General features: G+C 43.2%; 1 protein-coding gene across 7 annotated transcripts in view; it reads right to left on the reverse strand.

The window, feature by feature from the left end:
- Positions 1 to 9960, reverse strand: part of ANKS1B (ankyrin repeat and sterile alpha motif domain containing 1B) — a 1164394-nt gene that overhangs the window by 37709 nt on the left and 1116725 nt on the right. For all 7 annotated transcript variants that reach the window (XM_010831587.1, XM_010831586.1, XM_010831585.1 and 4 more), the window contains one exon: positions 3039 to 3176. In XM_010831587.1, coding sequence (XP_010829889.1) covers positions 3039 to 3176 — 138 coding nt within the window. The remainder of the gene's footprint in view (positions 1 to 3038; positions 3177 to 9960) is intronic.

Below are 9960 nucleotides of genomic sequence, written 5' to 3' on the forward strand. Positions count from 1 at the left end.
TGGGGGTGGGGGTGGGAGGGAGATCTGAGAGGGAGGGGATATATATACACACATAGCTGCTCCATGCTGCTGTACAGCAGGAACACAACACTGTAAAGGAATTATACTCCAATAAAAAGTAAGCAAATATATACTCAAAACACATCAGCTGAAAGACTAAATGGATACTGGAGGTATTCTTTTGCCATTTGGGCAGCCTGGGGGACTGATTCATATCAAAAGAATGTTAATGCTTCAAGAATGGGCTGAATATTGAACTGCCCTACATAAAGACACGAAATCCATGCTCAAAGAGGCTTTTTTTTTTTTTCTTCAGTGCAAACAAAGCTTGGTGCATCTCAAAATTGCTCAAAGGCCCAGGTCAGGACTGGTGGCCTTTGTGACTGTTTTTGAAGTTAGACAAACTGTTCACCTAGAGAGAATTAAAATGGTGGATTCATGGCGTAAGATGAAAATCCTTTGGAGCTGATACCAGACTCCTAAGCTAGTGAATGTCTACATTAAATCAAACATCTGGATGAAAAGATAAAAGGTGAAGCAATTCTCCACATGTTTTCAAAATGTACCAGGGACATTGTGTTGGTCTTAAAACCAAACAGTTGACTATTTTTCCCCTATATTTCGCCTCAGAATTCTGGCGTCACATATACACCAGCTGAAAAACTTAAGGGGCCAGATGGCCCATGGGTATCATTTTTAGTTTGAATAGAGAACACTGTTTTAGATACTCTTATGGAGGCAAATTATATATTACTCTAAAACCAATTTAGAAAGAAACACTGCAATTCCCAAGGGAAGGCTGGAATTCATCCTGACAATACTGGAATATTAATGCTGACACTCAATGAAAACACTATATAGAAGCAATAGACCAAGAGAAGGCCTACAGAGTCTATGCTTGCTTTCTACTGCTTCTGTTTATTTATTCTAGTTTTTTTCAGTTCTTTTGCAAGGGCAGTGGGAAAACGTGGGACTATAAATATACTTCTGAAAAATCTACCTTATGTCTTTTAGCAGGAAAAGGCCAGAGTGAATTGTGAGGTCAGAAGGGAAGGAGAGAGACAGAGGTGGTGCTGACCATGACACATTGTTCATGAGCCTCTACATACGTTCCTTCATTTCAGTCCCAATGAAAACCTGTGAGGGACACATCCCTGCACCTGTTCTGTAGACAAAGGAAATCGGGACTCCAAGTCCTGCTCCTCATCTAACATCAGGGAGCAGGCAGCGAGTTGGAATGTGAACTCTGAGCAGCTTGTCCTTTCTATGACACCAAGGCAACTCTCCCAGAGAAGGGTGTATCAGGAAAACCAAAAGGTATGGGGATAGAAAGATAAATTCTGTTGTTTAAAGAAACAACTGCATCTCATAAGAATGGCAAGTTATGTCTAAAGGCACCAGAAACCTAATGCGGACATGGCTTTAATCAACAATTTCGATCCCATGGGAACAAATGCATCCAGGGATACTGTAAGGGCTTGGCTTTGCAGTCCTTAACTGTTAACACCGACCACCTGTATCTGAAAAAGACTCTCCAAAATATACAAGCAGCTCATGCAGCTCAATATCAAAAAAATACAAACCCAATCAAAAAATAGGCAGAAGATATAGAGACATTTCCCCAAAGAAGACATACAGATAGCTAACAAATGAAAATACACTCAACATCACTCATTATCAGAGAAATGCAAATCAAAAGTACAATGACATATCACCCCACACCAATTAAAATGGCCACTCTCAAGAAATCTACAAACAATAGATGCTGGAGAGGGTGTGGAGAAAAGGGAACCCTCTTGCACTGTTGGTGGGAATGTAAATTGATACAGCCACTATGGAGAACAGGTTGGAGGTTCTAGAACTACCATATGACCTAGCAATCCCACTCTTGGGCATATATCCTGAGAAAACCATAATTCAAAAAGACACATGTAACTCAATGATCACTGCAGCACTATTTACAATAGCTATGACATAGAAGCAGCCTAGATGTTTATTGACAGATGAATGGATAAAGAAGATGTAGTATATGTATACAATGGAATGTTAGCGATAAAAAGAAATGAAATTGGGTCATTTGTAGTGACGTGAATGGACCTAGAGTCTGTCGTACAAAATAAGTCAGAAAGAGAAAAACGAATATTGCATATGGGTTAGTTTTAAGACAATGACAAACAGGATTATAGGTGGTATAACACCATAAGGACATCATTACAAGACTAATTTCTGAATACGGGTCATAGTTAAATAGACCAAACCTCACCGTTCCCAATTACTATTTGTAGATGTCTAATTTAATTACTATTCAATATAGAAAACCATAAGTATTGTATGAGGCACTAAAATTTATATTTCTTCCAAACAAACCTAGATTACTATGTCCTACTATTTAGAAATGGCTCCCCAAGAAACCAACAGATATAGTGAAGGAACAAAAGCTGAAAGACATTTACTGTATTTTGGTACCAGAGAAAGAAAGGAATTCATTAAATTTAAAAAGTGAAGTTAGTAGTTGATCAATGGCAGTTCAGATACTGAATAGAAATGGAGTTTGAAATTTAATGGATGAGTGAAAATACAGAAAAAGCTCAGAAAAGCTGAAGTCTGCAAAATATCTTATACCACAAATACCTTAATATTTGGTAAAACAAACAAACAAACAAAAACCAAGCATTTGGACTTCCTGGTGGTCCAGTTGTTAAGAATCTGCCTCCCAGTGCAAGGGACACAGGTTTGATCTCGGAGCCAGGAAGATCCCACATGTTGAGGAGTAACCAAGCCTGTGTTATATGCCACAACCACTGAAGCCTGCACCTAACACCCATGTTCTGTACAGCAAGAGAAGCCACTGCAGTAAGAAGCTCAACAGAGGGCAGCCCCCTGTGCGCCACAACTTGAGAAAGCCCACGTGTAGCAACGAAGACCCAGTACAGCAAAAAAAAAAAAACTCAAACAAACCAAGCATCTACACTGCTTTCAATAAATTCCAGGTACATTCACAGAAATCTTGAGTCAGTCTAAAGAGGATGGGTACTCACCACATCAAAGGCCGTGAACACGTGACAGTAGTGGTGATTGGACTTCAAGTCCTTAGTGATATAAGCGAACGTCGAGAGGTCTTCCGGGTCCTGGGCAGCACAGGAGATGTTACGAATCTCATGCTCAGCAATTATGTTCTGGAAGAAATGACATAAATGACCATTGTTTTCCTCTGCAAACCAGCCTATTTTAGAACTAAGGCAAACGACCTGGGAAGCAACTGCTGTCCCTTTTCCTAGAATGTTCTAGACCAGCAACATTCAAAATGACCCACTATCTGTGGGCAAAGGTACACCAGGTCTGGAAGGAATATTTTCGTTTAATGAAAAACAACCTAAAATAGTCTGAACCCGGAGCAGCAGTTCTTGCCTGGCGCTGTGTAGACACTTTAAAAAAAAATAATTATTGTTAAGGATTTTACTGTTTCCATCCCCCACGTACACTGGGAGAGTCAGCGCTGCCTCCTGCCAGCTCTTCCTGGAAAAGCCCCCCTGCCCTGTTGTTCTGCTTCCCCAGGAACCTGAGCCCTCACCATCCCCTACTGTTGTCCTGTGCCGGCCAGAGCTCCCCAGAGCCAGGCAGGTTGGGGAGGGCAAGTCAAAGCACTCTCTCTTGACAACTCTGCAGGGCGCAGGGGTGGGAGGAGGGAAACAGCGCACCGCAGGCTCGACGCAGGGCCCTGTGGATGACAACACTTTGCTAACTATTCCCGCCGTGTTGTAATTACGAGTGGGCGCTGGAGGTTAGCCTCAGCAGCTCACAGGTGGAAACTGGTCCTCAGACAGTGTAAGTGCCTTAACGCAGGGCAGGTGGCGGAGCTGAGCCCACAATCTGCGGTTTATCGGACCGCAGAGCTCAGGCTCTCTCAAATACAATGCAATGCTTCTCACCCCCAGCCTCTCTCTCACTGGTTCAACACCATTTCATTTTTCTTCTCACTAGCAGTTTTTTCATGGCCTCTCCTTGCCAGCCTCCTCATCCCAACCTCATTCCCAATAATGGGAAAGTACCCGAGGAAAGGTTTAGGTACCATTATCCTGAAGCACAAAATAATCAAGGAGAAGCCACTGGGCTGCAAACCCTGCCAGATACTTCTTTTGATATATTGATGAATTTAAGAAGGAAAATATTTCACATAATCGTGCAATCATTTCTTAATCTCATAATATCCCATTTATAATCTCATAATATCTCATTTATGATTTCTGCAGTTGTCATAGATCTAAAACCTTTAATGATTACCCTAATTACTTTGTAATTGCACAGTCTTAAATAACCCAAGCACATATAATGCTCCGGGTACACCCATCAATATCTAAAAACGCTTACAAAATGCCCTTCCCTGCCAGCGCCCCGAGCAAGTTTTTCACGCCCCTCACTCTGCTGAGCTGTGTGGTTAGGAAGCAATTACAGAATTAACACATGAAATAAAATTAAATTAAGACATTCTTCACAGTGGTCCCTTATGTTGATACTACATGTAGCACTGTCAAAAATAAACTGGAGTCAGAATCGCATAAACAAGTAACATCCTCTTGCAGGATAGAATTTCAAGATAGAAGGTCCAGAGCCTCTTCTGACATCCAGACAGCATTTCTTCAAGAAGAAAACTAAATTAGGAACTTGTGAAATCTTAAATTTAAAATTAATAAGAGCTGCGTGATCTTTATAGGTACAGTGTTAGCAGGTGCTCTGGGCCTCCACAGTCATTTGATTTACTTTGTTTCTGTCATTTTAATTGGGGGCTGCGAGTTCTTTCGGCAAGTCTGTGTGGATGCAGTCTCGTCATCCAGGATCCACTCTTATTGGAAATAGAGCATTGGCTCCAACTTAATTGGTATGTTGTGTTCTTGAGATTTTTAACTAGCAAAAGGTAGATTCATTGGAAGGACTGATGCTGAGGCTCCAATACTTCGGCTACCTGATGCGAAGAGCTGACTCACTGGAAAATACCTCGATGCTGGGAAAGACTGAGGGCAAAAGAGGAAGGGGGCCACAAAGGATGAGATGGTTGGATGACATCATCAACTCAATGGACATGAGTTTGAGCAAACTCCGAGAGATAGCGAAGGACAAGGAAGCCTGGCGTGCTGTAGTTGATGGGGTTGCAAACAGTCAGACATGACTGAACAACAACAAAAAAGGTAGATTAACTTCTCAGGAAAGTGTTACAGTGAAAAGTGCCCTGTGACTTTTATTGCACTGAATACCCTGAATCTTGCCCGTTCATAAGATGTCACTCTTGATTTTCAATGATGTATGACAGCCCTCTGGCCCAGGGAAAACTTGTAAAGTAGATCAAGCTTTATCTCTTGAGCTCTCTCTTAATTCTGAGCTTCATGTGTCTGTCCTCCCCAAGTTTGTATCTTGAAATCCTAGCTCCCAGTGTGATGGTGCTTAGAGGTGGGCCTTTGGGATGTGATTAGGTCAAGAGGGTGGAGCTCTCGTGAAGGTGATTAGTGCTTTTACAAGACGAGGAGCCAGTAGGTCCTTGGTTATTCATTTTAAATATAGCAGTATGTACCTGTTCATCCCAAACTTCCTAACTGTCCCTCCTCCCCATCTTTTCCCCCAGAAATCATAAGTTCATTCTCTAGGGAACTCTGCTCAATGTTATGTGGCAGCCTGGATGGGAGAGGAGTTTGAGGGAGAATGGATACATGTGAATGTATGGCTGAGTCCCTTTGCTGTCCACCTGAAACTATCACAACACAGTTCATCAGCTATACTCCAATACAAAATAAAACATTTAATAAAAATAAATAAATAAATCTAAGTTGGCTTAAAAAAATTGCAAAAAAAAAAACCCCACCCCAAAACAGTCAAGAGAGCCAACTGGCCCTCTCTGCCATGAGGACACAGCAGGAAGATGGCTGTTTATGAAGCAGCAAATGGAGGCTTTCATCAGATACTGTATCTGTTGCTGACTTAATTTTGGACTTTCCAGCCTCTGAAATTGTGAGAAATAAATATTTGTGGTTTAAGCAACCCCATCTATGGTAATTTATTACAGCACTAAGACACTTTTCCTCTTTCTTGACTTTCCCTCCCAATTTTCTGAAACCCATCCCCACAACCACTCCTGCCCTCCACTCCCTCACTTCTCTCATCCCCAGGAGCCCAGGACTGTCTCTTAACTCTGAGGCCCTGCCCTCCTCCATGGTGCTCCATGTTCCAAAATCAGCCTCTTCACCTACTGCTGAAACTTTTATTCCTCTGTTCTCATGGTCTAAACCAGAGGAAAGGCAGGCTAATAAAAATGTTCTATAATCAGTTAATAGCTCATGTTACTGGCCTTTAATCATCCTAATTGGCAGTTGAAAAATATGCTTATAAATGAATTCATACTGATGGACTGGCTGGGGAGGTATCTTGAACAGAACTTCCTGATAGGTTGGTGGTGCTGGAATGTGGACAGGACCTGGGATCTCACAACTGATGTAACCGAGCAGGACTCACTGCTGATGTAACCGAGTGAGGCCTTTTCAGGACAGACCCGGCTCCCACATGCTCTCAGAAGTACCCAGATAATAGTAGCTCATGCCTGAGTTTTTCAGATGCTAAAAAACCACCACCATGCATGCATGCTTAGTTGCTTCAGTCATGCTGGACTCTTTGCGACCCCATGTACTGTAGCCCAACAGGCTCCTTTGTCCATGGGATTCTCCAGGCAAGAATACTGGAGTGGGTTGCCTTTCCCAGGGGATCTTTTTGACCTAGGGATCGAACCCACATGTCTTGTGTCTCCTGCATCAGCAGGCGAGTTCTTTTGTACTAGCACTTGGGAAGAAATGAACTACTTGATGATCAAGAGCGCACAGCCACCAGGCCACCTGGCGCCTAAGGGTTGATCACCATCAAGCAGTCAAGAGAACTATGCACGAGCTGATCACATACCTGGGGACACCAGTCCCTCACTTGGTCTTTAAAAATGCTCTGCTGAAAAACTAAAAAAAGGTGTGGTGGTTCTTTATTTATTTTTTTTAAATGCTTTGCTGAAACCCTCCAGGGAGTTTGGGTATGGGCATGGGCCACCCATTCTCCTTGCCTGGCCCTGCAATAAACATCTCTCTGCTTCACACGCTGACACTGGGAGTGTTTAGCCTCACTGTGTGTCAGGCACACAAACCTACATGTGGGGACACTGAGCTCAATGCTGCCGTCACTGCATCACCTTTGTAGAATGGCAAGGCCAGGTCTCCATGTGTATGATGATTCTGAGACTAAGGAATAGTCCTGGCCTACAGACTGCACCACAGCTGTGGATGGAATGGAGGCTGCATGTGCTATAAACAACTTGTTTAGGCAAAAGTCCTAAATTAATCTATGCCTAAAAAAATAGCATAAGCCCTGCCTGAGGCTGACATTCAAAACAAACAAACCCAGGCACTGAGTTATTCCTAATTTAGATGGATGGGAAGACTGAGGAGGGGGTCAGAGCAGGAAGGCAAAATGCAACCCAATCTTGGTCAAGTGCTGGATGTGGGGACTGTGTCACCTCTTAGAAGGCCCTGCTGATCTGAAGATGGGTTTGGAACTAAGCAGTTGTAGTCTTCTTGGTGGAAAGCCACGCTAGAGCTACCTTGGGCTACGGAGCACCAGAAAGCTGGTGTGATTTATCTGTAACATTTTAGTATAAATCTATTCCAAGTCCCATTTTTAGTTCAATGTCATTTTCGCTTCTTCCTTTTCAAATAGAGTTTAATTATTCAATTTGTTTCCTATGTTGGTAGGTAATAAACTCATGAGTTGATAACCAGGTACCTAGCCTTCTCCATGAACTCAGCCACAGCTATTTCTTCATGAGAGTAAAAGGAAAGAAGTGTTTTGCTGGAAGGTTCACCTTTTACCTAGTCAAATGCAAGCAAATAGGAATGGAAGTGTAAATTAAGCATCCATTGCACTTCAAACGAATTGGTAGAAGGAGCTGTGGAAACAGAAAAAAGTAACAGAAAAAAGCATTAGGTTAGGGAATGGGAAAGTCAAGTTTTAGTCCTTCTCAGTGACCAGCTGGCTGTGTCACTGCAGGGCAGTCACTTGGAAAAGGGTCTGAGGCCTTTGGTTACTCTACATGTCCGGAGAAGTCCAAACACCCCCTCTATGTGACCAGGGCAGGGTTACAGAGATGTGGTGGTCGGGAGGGGACAGTTTAAGAATCAAGAACAACGAAACATCAAACATAAACAATAAGCTGTGACTTCTGCTTGTGTCTCAGTACAGGCTTAGTGGTCACAGCACCTCAAATTGTGAGGTCTTCCCAGATGTCTACAAATCACAAGTCCTTCACTTCAAGTCACAGTGGCTCCCTGTCGACAATGCTTCCCAGGGGAGGAACCTGCGGTGCAAACCGGAAGCAGGACCTGGAGTGCATCAGCCTGCTCCTTGCCTGCTGTGGGCATTAACCAGAGGCTGGCCTTTGCACAGGACCAAGTGGCACACACGATGCCCTGCAGACACTGCTGATGAGCACAGCTCCCTTCACACCACGACCCGAGAACAACCCTTTCAGCGGTGGCTCCTCCACACCCCTGAAACCAGGCCTTCAGCCCTGGCTGGCAGTGTCTCTCAGCCGTCCTCAGACAAACTCTACCAGCGCAGCTCTTCACTGTTTCCTACCTTCTAACACAAGCTCTCTGCTCTGGTTTCTCACACACTAACTCCTAGGCCACGGCCCTGAGTCACCCACCATCCACCCTCAGATTGAATAGATCAGCTGCACCTTAGGATGCTGGGATGGGGACCCTGTGTAGCTACCAGTGTTGAAATCAATGTCCCCAAATTCCTGAAAAAGCCAGCCAAGTGCTTTTTAACTAGTTTTAAAATACCCAGACTCACCAGTTTTCTTTTGTGATTGCCAAAAAGAGATATGAAATTGGAATGTAACATATTATCTTAAAGGTCATACAGAGTTTGGCTCCACCTGCCACCAACATATGCATCTGCCTTTGCTCTGGATTTTGAGAAGAGGCTGAGGACCACACTGTGAGGACTTGAAAGACACATGGGCTTTCTTCATCTAGTGTCTTTATTCATGCAATTATCTTTGGCATATCTTTCAGTGCTTAGATGTCCAGGTAGTCCTTAGTGGGGAGAGCTCTATGAGTAACTCATCTAAGTACGGGTGACTAGAGCAGAAGCATCCTCTCGAAGTCTAGGATCAAGATCTACGGCCACTAATGTGTCCATAAGGTAAAGGCCACAGAGCCAACAGTGCTCCCTCCTTTCTCTGATGGTGGAGAGAGCGTTAGAGAGGATGCTATTATCATAGATGCACTCAGTCATGCCACCAGCTTCATGGGACGACAGTCTTAAGACTCTGGAAACGTCTCAGGGCAAATACAACTTGTTTAGAAAATGTCAGAATCCAAGCCTGCTAATAACATTGTTAATCTAAGAGATTGTTAAACTCATATGCTGAAAATATACTGCCTTTCATGATTTTCAAGTGCAAATGGGGTAGAGGCAACTGCTCCAGGTTAAAAAAATGCCAAAGACTTTCTTGAAGTTTAGATACAGTGAAAACAATGGTATCTTAAGAATTCCATAAAGTTTTGAAACTTTAAAGACCAATTGACTATAACCTAGGGCTAAAGGAAGCGACTAAAATTGCTTCTAAGAAATGAAAAAGCAAATCAATTGGGATTTTTCTGATCAGGCTCCCCACAACTGTAATCTGATAATGCTAACTATACAAAAAAAATCTTCATGACCCAGATAATCACGATGGTGTGATCACTCACCTAGAGCCAGACATCCTGGAATGTGAAGTCAAGTGGGCCTTAGAAAGCATCACTACGAACAAAGCTAGTGGAGGTGATGGAATTCCAGTTGAGCTATTTCAAATCCTGAAAGATGATGCTGTGAAAGTGCTGCACTCAATATGCCAGCAAATTTGGGAAACTCAGCAGTGGCCACAGGACT

This window comes from Bison bison, unplaced genomic scaffold, assembly GCF_000754665.1.
Source record: "Bison bison bison isolate TAMUID 2011002044 unplaced genomic scaffold, Bison_UMD1.0 scf7180017864529, whole genome shotgun sequence".
Classification (NCBI taxonomy): Eukaryota; Metazoa; Chordata; class Mammalia; order Artiodactyla; family Bovidae; genus Bison; species Bison bison.